The sequence below is a fragment of the Bubalus bubalis genome, chromosome 23 (assembly GCF_019923935.1).
Source record: "Bubalus bubalis isolate 160015118507 breed Murrah chromosome 23, NDDB_SH_1, whole genome shotgun sequence".
Classification (NCBI taxonomy): Eukaryota; Metazoa; Chordata; class Mammalia; order Artiodactyla; family Bovidae; genus Bubalus; species Bubalus bubalis.
In genome coordinates, this window is record NC_059179.1 from 17,611,454 (window position 1) to 17,638,273 (window position 26,820).

General features: G+C 41.2%; 2 protein-coding genes across 7 annotated transcripts in view; both read left to right on the forward strand.

Moving 5' to 3' along the window:
* CC2D2B (coiled-coil and C2 domain containing 2B) overlaps nt 1-115 on the forward strand; it is a 107,836-nt gene extending 107,721 nt beyond the window's left edge. The window contains exon 29 of the mRNA XM_044935262.2: nt 1-115. Coding sequence (XP_044791197.1) covers nt 1-18 — 18 coding nt within the window. The 3' untranslated portion in view covers nt 19-115.
* CCNJ (cyclin J) lies at nt 34-26,801 on the forward strand. Of its 6 annotated transcripts, none has more exons than XM_025274362.3 (6): nt 34-149; nt 11,379-11,488; nt 16,481-16,691; nt 24,171-24,470; nt 24,558-24,717; nt 25,349-26,801. In XM_025274362.3, the coding sequence occupies exons 2-6, from the start codon at nt 11,420-11,422 to the stop codon at nt 25,758-25,760; spliced, it is 1,152 nt and encodes a 383-aa protein (XP_025130147.1). In that variant the 5' UTR covers nt 34-149; nt 11,379-11,419; the 3' UTR covers nt 25,761-26,801. The 6 variants fall into 6 exon arrangements, with proteins under 6 accessions (XP_025130147.1, XP_044791203.1, XP_006067881.1 ...); XM_044935268.2 differs by lacking the exon at nt 34-149 and adding an exon at nt 10,340-10,364; XM_006067819.4 differs by lacking the exon at nt 34-149 and adding an exon at nt 10,592-10,731.
* The last annotated feature ends 19 nt before the right edge of the window (nt 26,802-26,820 follow it).

Genomic DNA, 26,820 nt, shown 5'->3' on the forward strand with positions numbered 1-26,820 from the left:
TCACTCAGTTGTGTCTGACTCTTTGCAACCTCATCCACAAATAATTACAAAGCATCCATTATGTACCAGACACTTCAGTATGTGCTGGAGGACAGTGTGAAGACATTCTTACAAGGAAAACAGATCATAAGCAAATAAACAGTAAGAAGGTGAGATAATTCCGGGTATAATGAGTGCTATAAAGTAAACAAAAATGTTGGTATAATGGAGAAGGACTTTGATGGGGTGGAGAGTATAAGCAGAGTAGTGGAAGAAGGCCTCTCCACAGAGATAATGTTTTGAGCTGAGATTTAAATGATGATTTATCAATTAGAATTGCATTCAGTTGCAAGGAACAGAAACCTAATCACAGTAACGTAATCAAATAGGGATTACAGAACTGTCAGGTGCAAAGGAGGCAGCCCAATTCTAGTGCAATAGCTCTGTGAAGCCAGAAGTACATTAGCCTTCATCCATCTTTGTCACCATCTCTAAGGAAACTTCTGTCTTCTTCCTCAGTGGCTCTCAAACTTCAGCATGCAGAAGAATCACCTGAAGAGTTTGTTGAAACACACTTCTCGGGGCCTGACCTTCAGAGTTACTGATTCCCTGAGATCTGGGGTGGGGCCTGAGAATTTGCATTTGTAACAAGTTCCCAGGTGATATTGAGTCTGCTGACCTGGGAACCACAGAGGCTCTAACCTTACAGTCATTTTCATTAAGAAAACGCAGACAGGGAGGGAGGAGGTAGAAGAGGCAGCTGGTTTAGCTCTTTTAAAAAGTTTTCTAGGAGACTGTGCCTATTAACTTCTACTTACATCTTAATGGCCAGAACTGCATCACTCCTAGCCACAAAAGAGGCTGGAGATCAAGTATTTTAAATAGACCCATTGCTCTCCCAATAAAATCAGTATTCTCTTAGTGAGGAAGAGGGGAGGGTGGCTATTGGATTAGGCATCTGTGGCTTCCATAGTTAAGAGGAAGCCAATCATGCAAAGACTTTTAGCGAAAGCATTTCAGGCAGAGGAGACCTATGATTACAAAGCCCTCTAGTCCAGAAAAAGACTCACATGGAGAAGGAGTAGTAGCCCATAAGGTTGGAGAGGCAGATAAGGACCAGATCACATAGGCCATGGTAAAGAGTTCATATTTTATTCAAAGTGCAATAACAAATCAATCAAGTAACAGAATAAAGTAGTAGTTTTTCTTTTTTATATTTGAGAATATAAGCCCCATTCAGATGCAGATCCCAGCTCTGTTTTCCACAACTGCCCACTCGCCTTAGTACAGCAGCCTTCGCCCTAGTGGGCAGCTGCACTAGGGGTAGAGGTGCCAGAGTGGGTGCTTGGCATGCTAGAGTGGTCATGAGAAACTGACTGGGGTCCTGGATAGTTGCAATCTGCCTCCTTCACCATTTCCAGTAGTGAACAGCACAGGCGCACTTTTCTCAAGCAGAGTCTAGGTTTCTTAAAGCCCTCCTGTTAGTCCACTGGTTTTCAAACCAGCTAAGGGGACTCTTCCTGGTGTCAGATCCAAGGACTGGGATGCTCAATATGTGGTTCAATCTGTTCCCTCCCCAGGGAAGCTCTCTCTCTCTGAGCCCATGTAATCCCCTCCTCTTCTGTGTCCCCTCCTAGAGGGACAGGTCCTGATTCTCTTTGCGCTGACCTAACTTAGTAGGGACCCTTCTTTACAGCCTTGATTGTATAAGAGACTTTCTGACACTCTTCAGGTGTTTTCAGTGAGACTGCTCCACAGGTCAATGTATTTTCAATGTGTACATAAGGAGAGGTGAACTCGTTGTCCTTCTATTCCACCATCTTAACCTCAGGCCACCTTGATATGCTTTCAATTTAAAACCTTTACACCTGGATAATGATCAGAGTACATTATGAGAAACACTGGGCTGGAAGAAGCACAAGCTGGAATCAAGATTGCCAAGAGAAATATCAATAACCTCAGATATGCAGATGACACAACCCTTATGGCAGAAAGTGAAGAAGAACTAAAGAGCCTCTTGATGAAAGTGAAAGAGGAGAGTGAAAAGTTGGCTTAAAGCTCAACATTCAGAAAACTAAGATCATAGCATCTGGTCCCATCACTTCATGGCAAATAGATGGGGAAACAGTGGCTGACTTTATTTTTGGGGGCTCCAAAATCACTGCAGATGGTGACTGCAGCCATTAAATTAAAATACGCTTACTCCTTAGAAGGAAAGTTATGACCAACCTATTAGCATGTTAGAAAGCAGAGACAGTACTTTGTCCACAAAGGTCCGTCTAGTCAAGGCTATGGTTTTTCCAGTAGTCATGTATGGATGTAAGGGTTGGACTATAAAGAAAGCTGAGCACCGAAGAATTGATGCTTTTGAACTGTGGTGTTGAAGAAGACTCTTGAGAGTCCCTTGGACTGCAAGGAGATCCAACCAGTCCCTCCTAAAGGAGATCAGTCCTGGGTGTTCATTGGAAGGACTGATGTTGGAGCTGAAACTCCAATACTTTGGCCACCTGATGCAGAGTTGACTCATTTGAAAAGACTCTGATGCTGGGAAAGATTGAGGGCAGAAGGAGAAGGGGATGACAGAGGATGAGATGGTTGGATGGCATCGCTGACTCAATGGGCATAAGTTTGGGTAAACTCTTGGAGTTGGTGATGGACAGGGAGGCCTGGTGTGCTGCAGTTCATAGGGTCACAAAGAGTCGGCCACAACTGAGTGACTGAATTGAACTGAACTGAGAGATCAGAGCTTTATGAGGAGTGTTGGGCCTCTTTCATTGTAGAGGACTCTACAGAATGTCAAGTAACAGTGGCCTGCCATAGGAGCAGGGGCTCTGGTGCAGCAGACCTGGATATGGCATAAGCCCTCAGGAGGGAGGCTGCCATTAACCCCACCACATAGCTGCCAGAATTTACACAGGACTAGGGAAACAGACTCTTGGAGGGCACAAACAAAACCTTGTGCACACCAGGACCTAGGAGAAAGGAGCAGTGACCACACAAGAGACTGACCCAGACCTGCCCCTGAATGTCCAGGAGTCTCCAGCAGAGGCATGGGTCAGCGGTGGACTGCTGCATGGTGGGGGGCACTGAGTGTGGCGGTGTGTGCATGGGACATTTTGAAGGAGGTCGCCATTATCTTCATTACCTCAACTATAGTTTGGCCTGAGGTCAAACAACAAGTAGAGAACACATCCCTGCCCATCAACATAAAATTGGATTAAAGATTTACTGAGCATGGCCCCAGCCATCAGAACAAGACCCAGTTTTCCCCACAGTCAGTCTCTCCCATCAGGAAGCTTCCATAAGCCTCTTATTCTCATCCATAGGAGGGCAGACAGAATGAAAACCACAATCACAGAAAACTAATCAAACTGATCACATGGACCACACCCTTGTATAACTCAATGAAACTATTAGCCATGCCTGTCATGGGTCATGGGTCATGGTGGAGAACTATGACAAAACGTGGTCCACTGGAGAAGGGAATGGCAAACCACTTCAGTATTCTTTCCTTGAGAACCCCATGAACAGTATGAAAAGGCAAAAAGGACACTGAAAGATGAACTTCCCAGGTCAGTAGTTGCCCAATATGCTACTGGAGAACAGTGGAGAAATAACTCTAGAAAGAATGACGAGATGGAGCCAAAGCAAAAACAACACCCAGTTGTGGATGTGACTGGTGATGGTAGTAAAGTTTGATGCTGTAAAGAACAATATTGCATAGGAACCTAGAATGTTAGGTCCATGAATCAAGGTAAATTGGAAGTGGTCAAACAGGAGATGGTTAGAGTGAACATGGACATTGTAGGAATCAGTGAACTAAAATGGACTGGAATGGGTGAATTGAACTCAGATGACCATTATATCTACTACTGTGGGCAAGAATCCCTTAGGAGAAATGAAGTAGCCCTCATAGTCAACAAAAGAGTCTGAAATGCAGTCCTTGGATGCAGTTTCAAAAATGACAGAATCATCTCTGTTGTTTCCAAGGCAAACCATTCAATATCACAGTAATCCAAGTCTATGCCCCAATCAGTAACGCTGAAGAAGCTGAAGTTGAATGGTTCTATGAAGACCTATAAGACCTTCTAGAACTAACACCCAAAAAAGATGCCTTTTCATTATAGGGGACTGGAATGCAAAAGTAGGAACTCAAGAGATACCTGGAGTAACAGGAAAATTTGGCCTTGGAGTACAAAATGAAGCAGTGCAAAGGCTAACAGTTTTACCAAGAGAACACACTGGTCATAGTAAACACCCTCTTTCAACAACACAAGAGAAGACTCTACCCATGGATATCACCAGATGGTGAATACCAAAATCAGACTGATTCTATTCTTTGCAGCCAAAGATGGAGAAGCTCTGTACAGTCAGCAAAAACAAGACCAGGAGCTGACTGTGTCTCAGACCATGAACTCTGTATTGCAAAATTCAGAATTAAATTGAAGAAATTAGGGAAAACCACTAGACCATTCAGGTATTACCTAAATCAAATCTCTCACGATTATACAGTGAGAGGGACAAACAGATTCAAGGGATTAGATCTGATAGAGTAACTGAAGAACTATGGATGGAGGTTCGTGACATTGTACAAGAGGCAGTGATCAAGACCATCCCCAAGAAAAAGAAATGGAAAAAGGCAAAATGGTTGTCTGAGGAGTCCTTACAAATAGCTGAGAAAAGAAGAGAAGCTAAAGGCAAAGGAGAAAAGGAAAGAAATTCCCATTTGAATGCAAGGTTCCAAAGAATAGCAAGGAGAGATAAGCAAGCCTTCCTCAGTGATCAATGCAATGCAAAGAAATAGAGGAAAACAAAGAGATCTAGAGCTCTCTTCAAGAAAATTAGAGATACCAAGGGAACATTTCATGCAAAGATGGGCACAATAAAGGACAGAAACAGTATGGGCCTAATGAAGCAGAAAATATTAAGAGGTGGCAACAATACACAGAAGTATATTTTGTATACAACTATACAAAAAAGATCTTAGTGACCCAGATAACTACAATGATGTGATCACTCACCTAGAGCCAGACATCTTGGAATGCAAAGTCAAGTGGACCTTAGGAAGTAACACTACGAACAAAGCTAGTGGAGATGATAGAATTCCAGTTGAGCTATTTCAAATCCTAAAAGATGATGCTGTTAAAGTGCTGCACACAATATGCCAGCAAATTTGGAAAACTCAGCAGTGGCCACAGGACTGGAAAAGGTCAGTTTTCATTCCAATCCCAAAGAAAGGCAATGCCAAAGAATGCTCAAACTACCGCACAATTGCACTCATCTCACACGCTAGTAAAGTAATGCTCAAAATTCTCCAAGCCAGGCTTCAACAGTACATGAACTGTGAACTCCCAGATGTTCAAGCAGGATTTAGAAAAGCCAGACGAACCAGAGATCAAATTGCCAACATCTGTTGGATCATCGAAAAAGCAAGAGAGTTCCAGAAAAACATCTACTTTTGCTTTACTGACTATGCCAAAGCCTTTGACTGTGTGGATTACAACAAACTGGAAAATTCTGAAAGAGATGGGAATACCAGACCACCTGACCTGCCTCCTGAGAAATCTGTATCCAGGTCAAGAAGCAGCAGTTAAAACTCGACATGGAACAACAGACTGGTTCCAAACAGGGAAAGGAGTACATCAAGGCTATATATTGTCACCCTGATTATTTAACCTAAATGCAGAGTACATCACGTGAAGTGCTTGGCTGGATGGAGCACAAGCTGGAATCAAGATTGCCGGGAAAAATATCAATAATCTCAGATATGCAGATGTCACCACCCTTACAGCAGAAAGCAAAGAAATAAGGAGCCTCTTGATGAAAGTGAAAGAGAGTGAAAAAGTTGCCTTAAAACTCAACATTTAGAAAACTAAGATCATGGCATCCAGCCCCATAACTTCATGGCAAACAGATGGGGAAACAATGGAAACAGTGACAGACTTTATTTTGGGGGGCTCCAAAATCACTGCAGATGGTGATTGCAGCCATGAAATTAAAAGACGCTTACTCCTTGGAAGAAAAGCTATAACCAACCTAGACAGCATATTATAAAGCAGAGACATTACTTTGCCAACAAAGGTCCGTCCAGGCAAAGCTATGCTTTTTCCAGTAGTCATGTATGGATGTGAGAGTTGGACCATAAACAAAGCTGAGCACTGAAAAATTGACGCTTTTGAACTGTGGTGTTGGAGAAGACTCTTGAGAGTCCCTTGGACTGCAAGGAGATCCAACCAGTCCATCCTAAAGGAAATTAGTCCTGAATATTAATTGGAAGGACTGATGTTGAAGCTGAAGCTCCAATACTTTCACCACCTGATGGGAAGAACTGACTCATTGGAAAAGACCCTGATGCTGGGAAAGTTTGAGGGTGGGAGGAGAAGGGGACAACAGAGGATGAGATGGTTGGATGCCATCACCAACTCGATGGACATGAGTTTGAGCAAGCTCGGGGAGTTGGTGATGGACAGGGAAGTCTGGTGTGCTGCAGTCCATGGGGTCGAAAAGAGTCGGACATGACTGACCAACTGGACTGAACTGAACTGAACTGTAAAATGTGTATGGCAAGAGCAAAGAACCTAAAATGGTAAAGTCAGAAGCAATCTCTGTCATCACTCAGTTCACTTTCTAGAGGAGGAAGGAACTGCCCTGCCTTAAGGCCGCTCCAGTAAGAAGTAACAAATCAACAGCCAAGAACCAAAGCCCAGGGCTTCTGACTTTGCATCTTGTGGAATAGGATGTAGTCTTGAAAGGAATTCTGAATGTTCCGTTATGGAAGGTTCACCAGTATATGTTGAATGACAAAAACTAGGTACACAACAGAGTGTAGTGTGTTCCAATTTGTGACAAAATGGAGCAAGGAGATTAAGTGCATCAGTTCAGTAAAGTTGTTCAGTTGTGTCTGACTCTTTGCAACCCCATGGACTGCAGCACACCAGGCTTCCCTGTCCATCACCAATTCCCAGAGCTTGCTCATGTCCATAGAGTCGGTGGTACCAAACAACCATCTCATCTTCTGTTGGCCCCTTCTCCTCCCATCTTCAATCTTTCCCAGCATCAGGGTCTTTTCCAATGAGTCAGTTCTTCACATCAGGTGGTGAAAGTATTGGAGTTTCAGCTTCAAGTCAGTCCTTCCAATGAATATTCAGGACTGATTTCCTTTAGAAGTGACTGGTGGGATCTCCTTGTAGTCCAAAGGACTCTCAAAAGTCTTCTCCAACACCACAGTTCAAAAGCATCAGTTCTTTGGCACTCAACTTTCTTTATAGTCCAACTCTCACATCTGTACATGACTACTGGAAAAAGCATAGCTTTGCCTGGATGGACCTTTGTTGGCAAAGTAATGTCTCTGCTTTATAATATGCTGTCTAGGTTGGTCATAGGAGAAGGCAATGGCACCCCACTCCAGTACTCTTGCCTGGAAACTCCCATGGACGGAGGAGCCTGGTAGGCTGCAGTCCATGGGGTCGTTAAGAGTCGGACCCGACTAAGCGACTTCACTTTCACTTTTCACTTGCATGCATTGGAGAAGGAAATGGCAACCCACTCCAGTGTTCTTGCCTGGAGAATCCCAGGGATGGGGGAGCCTGGTGGGCTGCCGTCTATGGGGTCGCACAGAGTCAGACATGACTGAAGCGACTTAGCAGCAGCAGCAGTCTAGGTTGGTCATAGCTTTTCTTCCAAGGAGTGTCTTTTAATATCATGGCTGCAGTCACCATCTGCAGTGATTTTGGAGCCCACAAAAATAAAGTCTGTAACTTTCCATTGTTTTCCCATCTATTTGCCATGAAGTGATGGGACTGGATGCCATGATCTTTATTTTCTGAATGTTGAGCTTTTAGTCAGCTTTTTCACTGTCCTTTCACCAAGAGGCTCATTAGTTCCTTTTCGCTTTCTGCCATAAGGGTGGTGTCATCTGCATATCTGAAGTTATTGATATTTCTCCCAACAATCTTGATTTCAGGTTATGCTTCATTCAGTCCCGCATTTCACATGGTGTACTCTGCATATAAGTTAAATAAGCAAGGTGACAATATACAGCCTTGATGTACTCCTTTCCTAATTTGGAACCAATTGGGATTATGTAATTGGGATTATGTACATGCATGGTTATAAATATCTGGATATCCCTGGAAAGAAACGAAAGCAAATAGTAATAATGTTGCCTTGATGAAGAACTGGGATCAAGAGAGAGAGGGAGATCTGATAGTCACTGAATACAGTCTTCTACTGTTTGAATATATTACCTTTTGCATACATTCATTTGAATGATGAGTGAATTGTTTAAATAAATATATATAAATATAGTCGCTTTACAATGTTGTTAGTTTCTGCTAACAGTGAAGTGAATCAGCTATATGTATCCATATATCCCCTCGTTTTTAGATTTTCATAAGTTTTGCCATTTTAACTTCCATCCTCTTACACCCTTACTGATCACTGCTTTTGAGATTTATCTCCTCTTCATTCCAGGTAACCCCTGCCCTCCAAACACACCTTCTTATTACAGCCTTTGCATTTACTGTTTCCCCTGCCCAGAACACAGCCTCCAGAAATCTGCATGCTCCCAACCTCCCTCAGGACTTTGCATACCCTACTTGTCATAAAACAATGCTCACCCACTGTCATTTCCTAGTCTCTTTTTATGTTCATTTATCTTCAGCACTTATCACTATGTGACTTTGTTGTTGCTGTTCATTTATTCTCTCCCCATTGGAATATAAACTCTATATATTCTATACAGAGAGCAGACTTTTATTTAGGAATTAAGCAAATACCTAAATTGTGTCCAGCTTGCTCTAAATGAATTAATGAAGAAATATAATAAACCTGGATTTAGGATTTTAGGGACACATTGGGCAGGTTATATATTCCACCCCCCACCGCCACACACACTAAAATCAATACACAAACCAGTCCTTTCATCATATCCAGAAATCCAACAGAATGATTTCTGAACAAATAGCTCCCAATGAATAACATCTTCAAAGGAGAAACCATGAGAGACAGCCTACTTATTAAACTGATGATTACAGTCTGTGACCCATTTTTCTGAAAGAGTTCTTAAATAGGCTCTGGACATTTAAGTCATTGGGAAGCCAAATTATTGTCATAAAGTTGCTTAGTGCACATGAATTGGAGCCTGAGGAGGCAGGTACTATTTAAGTGCCATCATAAATGGCATGGATCTTTCAGCCTGATGTGGCCATCTCCTCTCTAGGGAACTAAGATGGGCCAAGAACAGCCTCTCCTCGGATGATGCTGGGCTGGACTGGGCTCTGTCAACTTCTGCTTGAGTTTTCCTTGTCTTGTCATTGGTTCCTGTAGCCTGTGTCACATGGCTTACATATTGCACCTATTTGTAGCTGTTCTTTAAGTATCTGAAGATGTTATTGTGATAGCTAAAACTCAGATTCATGCAACATACATTCCTCACTTAATTGTAGATCTTCATCATGTATCTTCTGGGGCAAAGGATTCTAAGAAAGAGAATTAAGGCTTCATGATCTATTTTTTAATATTTAAAGAGGTTGATGAACATGTTCAGAAGTGAGGATCACTGTCCTGGGCTGACCATCTACTTCTGGTCTGATATTCCACTAAACAGATTAAATTGACTAGATTTTTTTCTAATCACATTTCGGGGCTTATATCGTTTTATCTGATGTTGGAGTGTTTTCATAGTTTTGTTGTTTTCCTGATTTACCACCACAGATGGTTAATTACATCCACTACAGACTCGACAAGCCAGGTTATTAAAGGTAATCTTGGGCTGAGTGGCTCAGTCGTGTCCGACTCTTTGAGACCCCATGGACTGCAGCCTTCCAGGCTCCTCTGTCCATGGGGATTCTCTAGGCAACGATACTGGAGTGGGTGGCCATGCCTTCCTCCATGGGATCTTCCCAACTCAGGTCTCCCGCATTGCAGGTAGATTCTTTACGGACTGAGACACCAATCTTAACTCCTTTCATTTAAAGCTTTGGGAATTTCTAAAGCAAAGGAAATAAGGCGGGGGAAGAGATTACTTGGGTTTCTAGAGAAGGAATAAGTTTTGATGTGGAACTTAAGAGGCAGAATTTCACAGAGAAAGCATTTTAGGGGTTTCGGAAACGGGTAATGCACATATGGAGGGATCAAGCCTACTGAGCAGCCCCCTCAGAGATATGGGTCTGTTGTAACGTGAGGTGAGGCCGAATCAATCCTTGCCGAGAGGGTTTTAAACGCCAAACTGAGGCATCGGAACTTTCCTCCTCCGCCTGGGGAGCAAGCGGAGGTTCTCAGCAGGTGAGAGGCGTGACCGGATTGGCCAACGGATGGATGATCCGCATTATAATTTCTCCGGCGCGCTCTTCCGACCTTTTCCCGCAGCGCAGGCCGGCTTCGCGGTAGGTGGTGTTAGGGCTCTCCAGTAAAGCGAACCGCAGGGCCAGCCGCAGATGCTGCCCGGTCCGGCTGGGGCCCCCAAGCCACTGCCGGGCATTGCACCTGGGCCCGGCCCGGCCGCCGATTGGACGACTCCGGGTGACCCGGCTGTATCGCGAGACGAGATTGGCAGCGGCGGGTCCGCATGTGCCCCCGCGCTGGCTTTGTACGCGGAGCCGCCTGCCGGTCCTTTAACAATGGGCGGCGCGAGCGCCCTGGTGCTGGGTCGGAGCTGAGGCCGGCGCTTTGCTGCCGACTGTCCGCAGCATGAGCGGGGCCGGCGTTCCCCGCATGTCGGCGGGGCTGGGCCTGTGAGGGCCGCGGTTCCGGGTAAGGGAGGCCGCCGTGGGAACCGGCAGGCCTGGGTTGGTGGCGGGGCACTGGAACCGCCCGGCCCGGCCTTTTGTTCGCCTTTCTGGGGCCGCGCGATCCCGTGCGCTCCTCCGGATGAGGAGGCGGAGGCTTGGGTGCGCGCTGGGCCCGGCCTGGCCGCGGGGAGGCTACGGAGGAGGAGCGCGCGCCCGATCATCTGCAGCGGGCACCCGGAGCCGGGCTGGCGTTCGTCTTCGGGCTTCTCGGCGGGAGGTTTTTACCTCAAGGGGTCTGTGAGTGCTGTCAAATCTGCGCTTCTCGGGGTTGGAGAAATCGAACCCGGGGCGCGGGGAGTCCGGGCCTCCGGTCTAGCTTTTCCGAGTACGCGCCCGGGTTCGCGCCTAGGGAACTCGGGCCCCAGTTGGTCCCCTTTTGCCTGGCACCCGGTCCGGCAGTTCATCAAACAAGCTGGCTCCTCCTGACCGGGTATCTTGGGCCTTCCGTGAGGCGTCAGGGAGTTGGTTTGGTCTGTGCTGGTTTTCGGACGAGTCAGGTGAAGATGAACAGTCACCCTGGGTGGCCTGAGGTCACACCCCTCGGGCGGGGGGCGCGGAGGGGCGCGTGGAGGGAGCTGGCAGTGACCGCGTCTGGGGTGTGTCTTACAGACTGAAGTTGCCTCGTCTGGCCAGGCACGCCGCCGGGTCCCATGGAGCTGGAGGCGCAGTGGTGGCGGGGACAGCTGGCTGCCGACATCCATCAAGCTCTTCGGTACAAGGTAACCGCTACGCCCCGACCTTTCGGCTCGGTGTCTCAATGCCAGTTAGTGTGAATATCGGCTCCCTGGAGAGCCCCGTCAGGGTCTTCAACCAGTAGTTTCCAAATCAGAAAAGGCAAGTTGGCTTATTTGCTCGAGGTTAATTAACTTCTTGGCTTCTTCCCTGGGGTGTATCAGAAGAACCTGAAACTTGAATGAGGAGGTGGGTGGGGCGTGGTAGTTGAGAGAGGGAAGATGTGAAGGGACAGTCTGATGTTCTTGTTCCCAGGTGGAACATGGATTTGATATTGTATCTTGAAAGATATGTGTGTTGGCTTTTTATTGGGCAGAGCAACCCTGCTTTCTTCTATGGCTGCTGTTGCATGCAGCTGTCTGTTATGTCACATTTGTACAAAAGTAAATCCCCCAGCCTTTCCACTAACTTGCTGTGAAACTTTGGACAAGTTACTTCATTTTCTGATTCCCAATTTCCTTATCTGTAAAATGATTAATAATAGAACGTGCTCTATGAAACGACTGTGAAGATTAAAATGAGGTAGTACTTCAGATGTGCTCAGAACAGTGATTGGCAGATAGTACGCACTAAGAAAGTGATAATTTTATTTTCTGACCTTGAAACCCCAAGACTTGGGGGGTGTTCACAAAACCTTAAGATAGGAGTTAGCTGCTCTTTCAGCTCATATCAAACAGGAGGAGTAGACCTAGTGTATTTAAAAGATATTGGGGGGAAAATACACCTTTCTGGCACAATGCAAAGTTTGTTTATTGTTCCTGTCATATCTGTTTAACATGTCACCTCCGAGTCTTTTATAACTTTAGTAGAAGAGAGCCCAGATCCAAAATTAACTCTAACTTGACTTAATTTCACTGTGGATAGAAAGGACCATTATTATGTATGGAAAATTGGAAAGAAGCGAAACAGCTGACTCTTTAATAAAAAGGCTGCTGACTGTTGGAGTTGAGAGGTCCTGGGATGATAAAGAACTTGTATCTTGATTTTTTTTTTTTTAAAGAAAAACAGGTTAAATAGAAAACCTAATTCTGACTTAAACTATTACAATTGTACCCTTTTCTAAAGTTTGAGATTTCTAAATGCTGGTTGTTAATTCTGACATTCAGTCTCTTAGACACACTAAATACACCTCAGCTCCCTAATTGTACCATAGAAAAGTCTCAAGTATGGAATGGTTCTCTGGAATGTTAAGAGAGTTGCAGGTTTTCCACCTTGAAAATTGTTCAAATACTTTTGATTTTTTTGTTGCTGTTGTTGTTTTTTATTTAGATAGTATCTTTCAGTTTTAAATGGTCCTGTTTTCTAAGTGTCAGTTCTTTATTCCTCTGGTATGTGGTGAAATTAATATCTGATGTTTAATGATACATATGTTTTTTAATGACATGAAACTTAAGATTTTTCATGGTGATTTCCATGGTTTTTCATTCTTATATTTTATGTGTAATTTTAATCCTGGGTGATTATCTGAATTAATTTTATTAGCTGAAGTTGGAAGTGCATTTTTTTTCCAGCAGATTTATTGATGTTTTTGTTTATTGGTCTCTGGATGCAAGGAATAAGACACAACCTGTACTAAACTTATGTACAAACTATCAGAGGACGAGCTAGAACAGGGCCTGAAAGAATGCCACTGAAAGTTGTGTTGGGCCACCTGCCGCCTGTGACTGTGGGTTGTTTTTATTTTATCTTTAAGCATTGTGTAAGCCACATTCTTGTGATTTGACACAATGGCCACACTTTATAAAGAATTTGTTAATCAGTAAAACTTGAACCTGTGGAACTGGAGAGACCACTCTTTGTAGTACACTAAAGTCAAGGAAAGTTAAAATGGACTTTTCTCACAGAGAATACATGTCAATTCCAGGCTACTAATTAGGTTATTTAGTTGGGTAGTCATATGCTTATTTATTCAACATATTTGTATGCCTACAGTCTACAAGGTGCTGTCAGGCATTAAAATGGTAAAATGAGATAGACATGATCCTTGCCTTTAAGTAGTCTACTTTCATCTGCATTTAGGTCTTCCGTTGGACAGTTGCCATTTAGGCACAGTGGAAGGTGTTCTGTTTAGACCCAAAGTTTGTGGAGGAATAATTGGTGTGACCAGCATTGAATCTACTAGGGAAGAGTAAAAATTACAGCAAATGAAAATCCTCTTCAACCCCAAGTGCCAGCTATACTGTTTCCATTAAATACAATCACTTTTTCCTCAACAAAGCAGCTGTCCTCTAATACCCTGTGTCTTCTCTTTCTTCTCATTGTTTTGCTATGTATACTAGTGTCTTAGGATGCTTGGGGAAGTATTTTTAGGAGCCTTTATGACAGATAGAAACGATGCTAACTTTGTGAGAAACATCAAGACAATATCCCACAGAGTTGTGAGTATTCCTTCTATGCCTTAATTTTCATCCTGGCTGGATAGTTAGCCCATTCTGGGAACGGGATGGCATTTAGGGTGGTGAGCTAACAAGGACCTGTGATTGGAGATGGAGACGACATATTTAGATCTTTCTGTGCTTTGGTCCTATGGGATCCTGAGAAGCAGACAGGAATAAAAGTGTTCAATTGTAGGGAATCAGGAATAGACTTTAGAAAAAACTCATAAGCTGAAAGAACCATAGGTCATTTTCTCATGTGTGTAACTGCACTACATGAACAAAGAACTAAATCTGACAGCCGTATGATAAGCCCATGTCCTTTACCATTTGCAATAATATAAAGAGAGTGTATTGGATACACTGTTAAAAATCTCCTAGTGGTGGCCCTTAAAGTTCTTGCTTTTGTTTTGTCTTCTTTTAGCCAGGTTAACGTAGTTAAAGTCCACCAGTGTCTTCCAGCTATGTTCCCCTGTGCGTCTGGCAAAACTATGGTGCCATTACCACAACTAGGATAGTATTGACATTGATACAGTCAAGATCTAAAACATTTTCTGTACATTTATCACCACAAAGATCTTTCATCTTATCCTTTTATAGGCACAGCCTCTTTCCTCCCATCGTCATTCTCCCTTAACCTCTGGCAACCACTCATCTGTTCTTTATTTTTGTAATTTTGTCATTGCAGGAATGTTACGTAAGTGGAATTATGTACTACATGATTTGGGGGGATTCATTTTACCCACTCAGAATAATTCCCTGGAGATCCATTCAGGTTTTTGACATTAAGCTTTTTTATTCCACCCTTTTGCTACTAAAAACAGTGCTATAAAGGCCCTCCTTATATGTAGGATAAATTCCTAGACCTGGTGTTGTTAAGTTAAAGGGTATCTGCAGTCTGCATTTTCAAAACTGAATATTATCTAATTGCCCTTCAGGTTATATGAGTTGTCAACCTGACAACTCAGTAATACATGAGTTTCTGTGTCCACTCTTGATAACGTAAGCGAAAATTAATGAAATATAAAAAAATAATTGAAAAAACTATATAGTCATCCCTCAGTATCCACGGGAATTGGTTCCAGGATCCCTGTAAATACTGAAATTTGAGGATGTTCAAGTCCCTTAAAGTGTAGTAGTGTTTACATATATCACATATATCCTACACACATCCTCTTGTATATTTTAAATCATCTCCAGATGATTTAATCATCCATGTTGCAGCATATATCAGAATTTCATTTCTTTTTAGGGCTGAATAGTATTCTGTTGTATGTATGTGCTACATTTTGTTTATCAGTTCATCTGTTGATGAACACTGGAGTTGTTTGTTTCCACTTTTTGGCTCTTGTGGATAATGCTGCTCTGAACATGGTTGTACAAATATCTGTTTGAGTCCCCACTTTAACTTCTTTTGGATATATATCTAAAGGTGAAATTGCTGGATCATGGTAATTCTACATTAATTTTTGGGGGGAATTGCAATACTGTTGTTCACAGTGGCTACACAACTTTATATTCCTACCACTACACAAGGGTTCCAGTTACTCTACATCTTTGTCAATACTTGTTAGTTTCTGTTTTCTCCATTTTCTTTTGGGGGGATTTTTTTTTTACAGTAGCAATCCTAATTGGTATGAAATGGTATCTCATAATGGTTTTGATTTGCATTTTCCTGATCATTAGTGATTTTGGTCATCATTATAGGTGCTTATTGGCCATTTGTACATCTTCTTTGGAGAAATGTTTAGTCAAGTCCTTCGCTCGTTTTTCACTCGAGGTGTTTTGGATTTTGTTGAGTTGTATTTATAAGAGTTCTTTATGATCTGGAGATTAACACTTTGCCAGATATATGATTTGCAAATATTTTCTCCCATTCTGTGGGTTGCTTTTTCACTCTGATGAAAGTGTCCTTTGATGCAAAAAAGTTGTTTTTTGGATGAAGTCTTACCTTTTTTTTTGGCCTGTGCTTTTAGGACCATATCCATGTTACTTCCTTCTATTGTAATACCTGTTGGGTTTACTGTGGCATTGTGCTGAGCTCATAAAATGAATTTAGAATCCTTCCATCTTTCTGGGAATTCTTTAATAGTATAGAAATTTTCTTATTTTTAAAAAATGAGAAACCAGATTAGAAGATACTAGTAGATCTTCAACATCCCTACAAGTATAACACAGTATGTATTATACTAGAAGCATGTCCATTTATTCATTACCTTCTAACTAAAAGCTTTGAGCATCTTTAGGGGATATGTATGTATGGTTTGGTTAGTATTTTGGTAATGATGTTTTTCTGAAAACACGTGGTAGGGAAAACAGGATTCCATTATTAAAAATCTTGCTAATATACATCTATTCCATAATGTTAGAAATACCTATAACTGGTAATGTCAGATGTGGTTAAGAATAGGAGAAACGTTTAGTTCTTAATTTTAAATGCCATTCATTATCCTTCCACTCAGCTTTTTCATTTTTGTGTTTTACTCAAGAAAAGTGTTTTAGGCAATGGTAACACTAGTATATTGGGGGGAAAGTGTCATCTTTGTATTGGGGGGATAATTCTTCTAACAGCCTATATTAGACTAAATGTTCTTCTTGATTTAGGAGCTGAAGTTGCCTTCCTACAAAGGCCAGTCCCCTCAACTAAGTCTCAGAAGATATTTTGCTGACTTGATTGCCATTGTGAGCAATCGTTTCACACTCTGCCCTTCTGCCCGGCATCTTGCTGTCTATTTGCTGGACCTGTTTATGGATCGTTATGACATCTCTATCCAGCAGTTGCATTTAGTTGCACTTTCCTGTCTGCTTCTAGCAAGTAAGTACGAGTACAATCTATATGACTGGAAAATTCTAGTTTATAATTAAATAAATTTACGTAGAACTCAGTAAAATACCACCAAATTCCTTTCATTCTAGTTTACTAGTATTGGAAAGTTTATGTTGAAAGTGCTTTTTGGCATAGCAGTTCTTAACCAGACATATTAAAAAGTGGCTCTGAAATCTTTCAAAAATATGTGTACCTGAGCCCTACATCCTGAAGATTCTGATACAGATGTCTAGGTCATTCTGAATCTACTGACTCAGAATCTGCATCATGGGACCTGGATATTTTTTAACTTCTTAAAAATTTTAAAGGTGATTCTCATGTATCTTTCCAGTTGGGAACCATTGCCTTAAAGCAGTGGTTCTCAACCAAGAGCAGTTGTGTCCCACTGGGGGATATTTGGCAATATGTGGAGACAGTTTGGGTTGTCGTTACAACCGGGGAGGAAGCTAAACATCTGCAATGCACAGGGCAGCCCACACAACAAAGAATTATCTAGCCAAAATGACAGTGGAGCTTCGGTTGAAAAACTCTGATAGGTATCATACTCTTGTGTTGTTAGAATACCTTCTGCTGACTAAGTGGTGATTTAGATTAATGAACGGAAGGTTCACATGCAGTAGCTACACATGTGAAAACACTTGCTCTTGCAGTAGGCAGAACTGCATAGTAAGCGGCAGGGCAGAATCTGTTAATGGGCCTTCTGGTACCTCTTTCTCTTAACATCTTCCTGTGACATATTTCATTGTTTGTTAGTATCTTGACTGAAGAGAAAGAGGGTGAGTAAAAGCATTGAAACTGAAGTTTTTCTTCTCTTAGTATTCTGAAAAGATGGTATTTGTTATTGAAGTTGAATCCATTATGTAGTGTTTTTTGTTTTTAATTATTCATGTCATTACAGTGGAAACTTAAGTCCCACTTAAAGTGACATGTAGAAATACCGACTGCCTTCACCTCTAACTCCCACTTGAGGATTTAGGATCCAGTGTGACTGCTATCTAAGAAACATTCCTTCTCTACCCTACCACCAGAATTCTTTCTAAAACACCTTTGCATTTGACTGCAAATAAACCTAAAACCAAATGCAGGCCTGTGTGGTATCATTTATGATACTAGTCTTTTCTGCTTTTCTTTTCCTGTCCTTATTTTTTCTCTGATGACTTCAGCTCCCTATTTTATCTCCTGGCAGGTCTTTTTGTAAACTATTTCAAATCTTTTGTGGACTGGGTTGAATATATATAAACACAGCCCAGTGATGACTTGCCACTACCTGTAGGTTAAGGTAGAAACTCCTTAATGTAACATTCAGAACCGTTCATCTGGACCCAGCCATCTTACTAGACTTTTCTTTCAACTCTGTCTCCATGTAACTTGAGTCAAATTCTTACCAGAATGGTATATTTCCTGAGTATCTTTCTCCTTTAATCTGTTGTCCTCTAAGATCTATTCATATCACCTGCTCCTCTCGCCACCATCCAGAAAGCCAGAGGTAATGTTTGTACATTTATAATTAACCTTTAATTTAACCTTTAATTAAGGTTTTATCCTCATAAGCAGTCATGTGTACAGTTCTGTGTTTCATCACTATGATGATCTGTGATTTAGTAGTTTGCATAGGGTTGGAAAAACCCATACTTGGCATACCAAAAATGTGTGAGAATCTACATGGAATGGCTTCCTGATATCCTGTACAATATTAGTTTATTATAGGATCAGTTATAGTTGAGAGACACAGGAAATCAAACATGCAAGTTAGGTTATTTTAAAATCTTGGGATCAGTAATGGAAAATTTTTTGCCTGCTGTGGCCATCACTGTCCTTCAATCACTACCAAGCCCTACCTGGTCTGTGCCTATGGATTGTGAAATTATGAATGATGGATAGTCAGTTCATGGACTGACTTATATTTGTGTCTAAAATTTACTAGTACCTTACAAAATGACTTGGGGATTATAAACTAGGTATTTATAAACTACATATTACTATCAGAGTTCACCAGGGTCTCTAGTTGAATAATCTAATAAGAACTCTGGCCGCCATGCAGAGCTTGGCATTGGTGCCAGGTTTCTGCAGTTTCTACAATTTGGGGAAAGGATCTTCTATTTATGCACCACCTTAGGTTGATTGGAATGGTATTTTCAGTTCTTTCTAAATTTTCTGTAACTGTCAGTTTAAGGTCGTGATCAGTTTATTTTATTGAAGATTATTTGACTTAATCTGTGGTACCATATAGTTACTTTTGACTCATTTTCTAGGAACTAGGCTCTAGGATTTGTGTTTACTGAGTTCAGATGAGAATTGTTTACTACCTATTACTAAAAGAGTCAGATACCTCCTCCCTTTGTTTGACTGACCCCACCCTATTGTCTCTGAGAGAGAATTGCTTTTACATTGTTGTTCTTCCACTGGAGAGTGGGAAAATGTGAGATAGGTGCCCCTCAGGGTGTCAGCTCCTCCCAAGTAGTCACTGGTCAAATGGAGTTCAAGCTATCAGCTCTTCAATGGGGTAAGGAATCAAAGAGGCTGGCCCTTAGTAGCCCACTGAAATCTCTTCTTCCAGTTAGTGAAGTCTAACTTTACCCCAACAACAGAAATGCTTAGGATGCTTATATATGACGTATGTTTTAAATTTGTGGAGTTCTTTCTACTGTTTCTTACATTCTTATACTATATCTTCTTATATTTGAATTCCAGTGTCAAGTCTCCAGTTAGTTATCATAAACTTGACTCAAACGTTGCTTCTCTTGTCTCAGAATGATTAAACTCTGAATGTCCCCCTCCCCCAGCTGCTCCCTGCTTTGGGATGGGCAGCCTGTTGTATAAGAGTGAAGAACAACTTACAGCTGACAGGACTCAGCGACAGCTGTATTTTAGTTATTAAATAGGTTGGAAGGCTTTGGTAGTTTGGTTAAAAATGGAGCACAGCTTGTACGTTTCAGGTACTAATGCATATCCAGCTGCTTGGATGTAAACTATTAGAGGTAGGAAGAAAGGGCCTACAAACTGGAGAGTGGCATGTAGTATTTTTACAGCAGGGATTATGGGAAATCTATCAGATCAGATCAGTCACTCAGTCATGTCCGACTCTTGCGACCCCATGAATTGCAGCACACCAGGCCTCCCTGTCCATCACCAACTCCCGGAGTTCACTGAGACTCACGTCCGTCAAGTCAGTGATGCCATCCAGCCATCTCATCCTCTGTCGTCCCCTTCTCCTCATGCCCCCAATCCCTCCCAGCATCAGAGTCTTTTCCAATGAGTCAACCCTTCGCATGAGGTGGCCAAAGTACTGGAGTTTCAGCTTTAGCATCATTCTTCCAGAGAAATCCCAGGGCTGATCTCCTTCAGAATGGACTGGTTGGATCTCCTTGCAGTCCAAGGGACTCTCAAGAGTCTTCTCCAACACCACAGTTCAAAAGCATCAATTCTTCGGCATTCAGCCTTCTTCACAGTCCAACTCTCACATCCATACATGACCACAGGAAAAACCATAGCCTTGACTAGACGAACTTGGCAAAGTAATGTCTCTGCTTTTGAATATGCTATCTAGGTTGGTCATAACTTTCCTTCCAAGGAGTAAGCGTCTTTTAATTTCATGGCTGCAGTCACCATCTGCAGTGATTTTGGAGCCCAGAAAAATAAAGTCAGCCACTGTTTCCACTGTTTCCCCATCTATTTCCCATGAAGTGATGGGACCGGATGCCATGATCTTAGTTTTCTGAATGTTGAGCTTTAAGCCAACTTCCAGAAAAGACTGATTTGTCCTGGGAAGTTCTCAAGCTCTTAACTCCTTGACACGTAATACCCTGGCTCCCTTGGCTTCTGTGATCAGTATTGAACTTGTAGAGAGCATGGAAGTGGTCTTAAACATGAGACTTTTGATAATCTGCTCAAGGTATTGTGTGTGCTTAGTTGCTCAGTCATGTCCAACTCTTTGTGAGCCCATGGACTGCAGCATGTCAGGCTTCTCTGTCCATGGGGGTTCTCCAGGAAAGAATACTGGAGTGGGTTTCCATGCCCTCCTCTAGGGGATCTTCCCAACCCAGGGATCAAACCCAGGTCTCCTGCATTGCAGGCAGATTCTTTACCATCTGAGCCACCAGGAAGCCTGTACAAGGTTTTGTGTAACTAAGAAAAGATCTTAAAGTCAAGACGAAGTCAAAAGAGAGATTATAGGCTTTTAATAGCAAAGATTTGTGACAAATGCTTGTTTCTTCTTGCTCACCAGAACTGGGTTGACAAAGCTTTTTACTATTTGATAGGTGAAAAACTGTATGTCACAGATGATTCTATTTATATATCGATTTTTAGTGAGAATAGAACCTTTTTTTTTTCCCCCTCTATGAATTCTGTCTTCTGGTTCCTTATCCATTTTTTTCTTATTAGACTGGTAGTCTTATAAATTTGTGAGAATTCCTAGTAAATATTAAGGATGACTTTTTTCTCCTTAGTAATAAAAGACAAAATGTGGGTTGGCAGAGATCACAGTGACATCTATCTGATCCATGCCCTACTGCCACATACCTGCCATTCCCTCCTGACTTTGAATATGTGCTGGTTTCCATGGCAGATCTGAGCATTTCCTATGAAGGAAAGACAACCTGATGTTTTGTTTCTGGGGCTCCTGATTCTTTATTTTCTGGGAAGCAGATGTGAATTTCCTGTGCCCTTATTTCCTGTTTGGGACCTTTATCAATATAATCACATGGCTTCTGGTATTTCCTTTCAATTGAAGAAAACTGATCTTTGTGATCTGTATGTGGTATTATGGATAAGTAGATTTAAAATAGTCATGCACATAGCATTCAGCACGATAAAAACTGTATATGAATGCAGGTACTCGTGACATTGGCTCACATTTTGAATTCCTTTAACATCCATGTATCTGAGTATATTACTATATATAATGAAAAGTTTCCCCAAAAAACTAAACCTCAATTTAAATATCAAGTATGGTTATTTATGTGGTATGCAGGTTATTTTTAACTTTGCAAATCAAGATGCAAAGACCTTCATACTTTTAATAGCCAAGTACTTTATAAATATGGAAACCCCATGGATCCTTAATAATATAGAAGCCTGTCTATTCTAGGAGTCCTCATTTAGCTTTGGTCTGGAAGCAGATTTGGGAATTCAAGCATAAATCTTCCATTTCTGGTTTGACTCAACTTAATTGACCTTAAATGAATTGGCCAGCCTTGCTAACTTGGTTTCTTGAGCTGTGAAATTGGTCATATACAATTTTGTTTTCTGTGTTGAAAGGTTCAAGGAGATAATATGAAACATTTTCTTGATCCTTGAATTAAACAGTGAATGTGGTATATTAATTTCTCAAAGGAGCTTTAAACTCATTAACTTTTACAGCATTCTTTTGAAGTTCAATGCCAGTATTGATGCTGCTACACAAATAGAGTACTTTGAAAGCCTTAATGATTCATCCAGAGGGATTGAACTAAATTCCTAAGTCATTCTCCTTCTGAAGAATTCCACTCTGTTATACAGAAAACAGTGGGTTCCACTCCTATACTTACGCAGTGATCATACTGGATGACTGTCATTAAGACCACTGTAGTGCTTTCAGCTCTGCTAATAAATGCCATTGGCAAAACTTGTGAAATTCATCTTTATGTAATTTGAACTGGGAAGCATTATCTAGATTATTGAAAAGTCTGAATTATGTAAGTTTTTTGGATTAACTCATACTTGCAGCAATATTAGGAGAAGGAAATGGCAACCTACTCCAGTATTCTTGCCTGGAGAATCCCAGGGATGGGGGAGCCTGATGGGCTGCGTCTGTGGGGTCGCACAGAGTCGGACACGACTGAAGCGACTTAGCAGCAGCAGCAGCAGCAGCAATATTAAGAGTGGTTTAAATCTAACAAAGTTCAAAATTTCTGGAGTGGGAGTGAAATTTTAAACTCTTTGGACCTAGACTCTTAAAGTCATGAGCTTAGAGTTCCTGGCATAGGAGACAAACCTTCTACCCTAGTTCCCCCTCCCTAAGCAAAGACCAGGGTAGTTAGCAGTGTTTTTTCCCAGCCCCTAAGGCTGGCGGACTTGAACAGACCTCTCTGACTCCAGTGTACTGAGCATCTAGGCTGAGTGCTTCTGGCCACTACCATTTGTTGTCAGAACTTCATTGTATGGTTCTGAAAGAGAACCATTCCCAGTTTTAACAGGGAAACTGGTTTGATTTCTTCTGGTTTGGCAGTCTTTCTGGTCTTCTCCAAAAAATGTTTTTAAATGGATAAAATAAAATTGTAAGATTTCCAAAGTAAACAAATATATTGAAATAAATATCAAAATAGTAAAACAAAAATTTTATATAGTAATATATAACATTCTAACTGCTATAATTATGACCAAGTGTAAAAACTATTGTGAGAAATTATAATAATTGCAGTATAATATGATTTTATACCTTACTATGAAAAAGAACATAAGGCTAGGAGGTGGAAGCCTTTAGTTTTAATTTTCCTTCTTCTTTGGACAGTCATGGAACAAAGACCCAAAGAAACTTGAAGATAATTCTTTTGGTTCTATTGCTGCATTTGAAGAATCATAATAGTACTTGATACTTGAACTTTTCTCCAGCCATGACTTTTAGAAATACCTAAAATGAATAATTTATATATAGTAAAATACTTGAGGGAAATTAAAGTGCAAGATGATATGTAATCAGAAAAATCATTCAGGGCTAGAGGGGGCATTCTATTCCTCAGCTGTACATATGGGTGAGTTTCATGAAAAGAAGTTAATGCCTTCAGATAACCAGGTTCAATATTTATGCCTATTCTCCCTTGAGTAAGGGGATATAAAAGTGGTATAAAGTATCTTCCACTTTTTTAAATAACAGACTTGGCTAGATTTTTGGTTTAATTCAGAAGAGGAGGATTAGGGGTTTTTTGTATAGTGGTAATGTTTGTGTTAGATGTTCACCTGTTTTTTTACTTTATTTATATCTCTCTGAGATTTTGCTGAAAATATGCTGAGATGAAACTCTTGAAGCTTAGCTGTTTTTTATTTCAGATAATTTTATGACATTAAATACTTGAAACTTTGTCCTAAAATAGTTTTTTTTTTTTTTTACCAACTATCACCTGCCCTCATAAAGAAATTTCCTGAAAAGATTCAGCTGTTGAGATGAAAGTTATTTTTTCAGTGGCACATAGGACTGTTTTCCTTACACAATAGGACATAGATCAAAATGTTTATACATTCCATTTTTTTTTTTTTTTTTTTAAAGGAAAGGGTAAAGGGTGTGGAACAGAGGCACTGGGAGAGAAAACATGAAGATTTGAGAACTGTAGAGTTCTGGCACAGTTGTATCTACCCAGAGTAGGGAGATAATGTCTTTGGATGTAAATCTTTGCACTAACATAGCAGATCCCATTTAAGTGACTAGACTTAACTTTAATCATTTGGCCTAATATTTTCTTTCTCTTGCTTTTATTTCCCTTTGCATATAAGGTAAATTTGAAGAAAAAGAAGATAGTGTGCCTAAGCTGGAGCAGCTCAACAGCCTGGGTTGTATGACTAATATGAATCTAGTATTAACAAAACAAAATTTGCTACATATGGAACTATTATTATTAGAAACCTTTCAGTGGAACCTTTGCCTTCCAACAGCTGCCCATTTCATTGAGTATTATCTCTCCGAAGCAGTACATGAAACAGATCTTCATGATGGCTGGCCAATGATTTGCTTGGAAAAAACTAAACTCTACATGGCCAAGTATGCAGATTACTTCCTGGAAGTATCTTTGCAAGGTGAGTTGTTGCAGATGCCAGTGAGTGACGTGTGAGCTTGTGACTTGTGTATTCTGTTGCTTAAGTTCATTTTTGATGTCTCCACAGATTATGCCTTTCTAAATTATGCACCTTCTTTAGTAGCTGCAGCATGTGTGGCTTCTTCAAGGATTATACTTCGTCTCTCTCCAACGTGGCCTACAAGACTGCATCGTCTTACTGCTTACTCCTGGGATTTCTTAGTGCAGTGCATTGAACGGCTATTGATGTAAGCCTCTCTGTTCTTTTGTTTGTAATTTCTTATTAACATTCTTCATGTAAAAGGGCCTTGGAAACAAGTTCTCAGAGGCCGAGAGCTTTTAGGATACTTGCTCTGACACCTTCCTGCTGCCATAAGCAAGCCTCTGGTGAGCAGTACTCAGTGGAGTACTGAGTGAAAGGGGAGTTTCTTTGGCTGTTATCCAGGTAGAGGCTGTCATTGCTAGTGTGATTCTGGGTACATAATAAGGAAAGGAGCTGCTCTTGTGTGCATCCACAACTGTGAGATCATCCAGGTAAATCTTGCTCCAGTCCCCATTTCCACGTCTTTGGGGATATCCTGGTGGCCTCACAATTCAAAGTGGCAGTCATATTTAAGTGCTCATTGTGAACATAGCTGCCAAGCTGAAAAGAGCCCTCAAAGCCACTAGCAGCCAGTCCTCAAGGGTTATACCAAGGGAAGGAGCTTTCAGAGGCTAAGAGTGAGTTCTGTTGTTGAAATTATGATGGCACTGACTGCTACCTGGGCAGTGGGGCAGTCCAAGGAGCCAGCTGTTAAGGAGTTGGGGGTGTGTGTGACTTTCTAGCAGATTTTTCTCAAGTAACATTATTAACAAGATTCCTTTCTGTCTGTGTTGCAGCGCTCATGATAATGATGTGAAAGAAGCAAACAAACAGAGAGGACAGGCAGGACCTCAGCCAGCACAGCTAAGTGTGTTCCAGGCAGCCTCCCAGCCCTCTCGGGCAGTTCACTTTCAGCAGCCTCAGTATCTCCATCAGACTCACCAGACCTCACTGCAGTATCGCCATCCTGTATCGGAACAACCAAGCTGTCAGCAGATTGTATCTACTACACACACCTCATCTTACACACTACCAACATGTCCTGCTGGCTTCCAAACTAGCGTTCAGGGCCTTGGGCATGTGCCAGCTGGTGTTGGGATGTCACTGGCAATACCGGTAGAAGTTAAACCCTGTCTGAATGTTTCTTACAACCGGAGTTATCAGATAAATGAACATTACCCTTGCATTACTCAATGCTTTGAAAGGTGATTTTATGTGAAGGTAAGACCTGACCCAGACTGTTTGTGACTTGAAGCTCTGGGGCAAGCTTTTTGTAAAACTTCTCTTCAAAAGGAAAGGGATCCAAATTTCATCAGAACTCTTGAGATACCAGCACCAGGAAAACTGATTATCCCTTCCAACACACCGTGAATATCTGGGAGGACTAAGGTAACACTGCAAACACTTTAACAGTGTATATGTCAAATCCTGTTAAAACAAGTTTCTATATGACACATTTTAAAGCCCCAAGTGATGGTCCAAATATTTCAAAAATATTCAACCCAACAGAAAATTTGGACAGACTCCAAATTTGCTGTTTCAAGATTTGACCTGTGGTGGGCTCTGGGCCTAATGTTGGCTTATATGTCAGAGATTAATGTTTATCTGTGGACTTGCCAAACATTCTTTTTATGAAGGAAAGCTACAGTATTAATTTTTGAAGAGATCCTTTTTTTTAGTCTCCAGTTTTGATTTATATTTTTGATCTGCATCTGCAAACGAATTTCTGACTAAGTTTCAACTCATGAATTTCTTTGCTATATCAGTCAATGTGGTTAAAAAAAATTTTTTTTTAGATATTCTAAATAACTCCTTATCACAGATAGTATAGGTATCTGGATTTATGTACTAAAATTAAGATTGGAGTAGATTTCTTAAAATCATGGTCATACATTTTTCTTGTTTTTCTCCTGTGGTCAACCTCAAGTCTTTAGAATTAAACACATTTAACTCAGGGAATTTGTACTACTTGGAAACACTTAACTGTAATGCAACATGCTTTGGGAATGTTATAGTATGACTACCTTAATAACATAGGTTAGTAGACTCCTGCTAGAGTGTGTTTTCAAATGAGAACATAATTGTAGCTTAGAATGAATGAAGTGGTGGTTCCTGTCATTCATAATACACATACAAGTTTTGCATTTCTCAGTGCAATCAATGATTTATACTCAGATTTGATATTATTCTAAAAAAGTTTCAAGGGAAGGTGTAACTGTAAAATGTCAGTACTAGAATAAAGTCCCGTAAGTTTGTTTTGAGGTGGAAT

Bases quoted from the DNA above. Each gene is read 5' to 3' on its own strand.
- CCNJ (XM_025274362.3), top strand. From the start codon at position 11,420: ATGGAGCTGGAGGCGCAGTGGTGGCGGGGACAGCTGGCTGCCGACATC. The intron at 11,489-16,480 runs GTAACCGCTACG...TTCTTGATTTAG, and splicing joins ATCAAGCTCTTCGGTACAAG to GAGCTGAAGTTGCCTTCCTA. The intron at 16,692-24,170 runs GTAAGTACGAGT...TTTGCATATAAG, and splicing joins TTCCTGTCTGCTTCTAGCAA to GTAAATTTGAAGAAAAAGAA.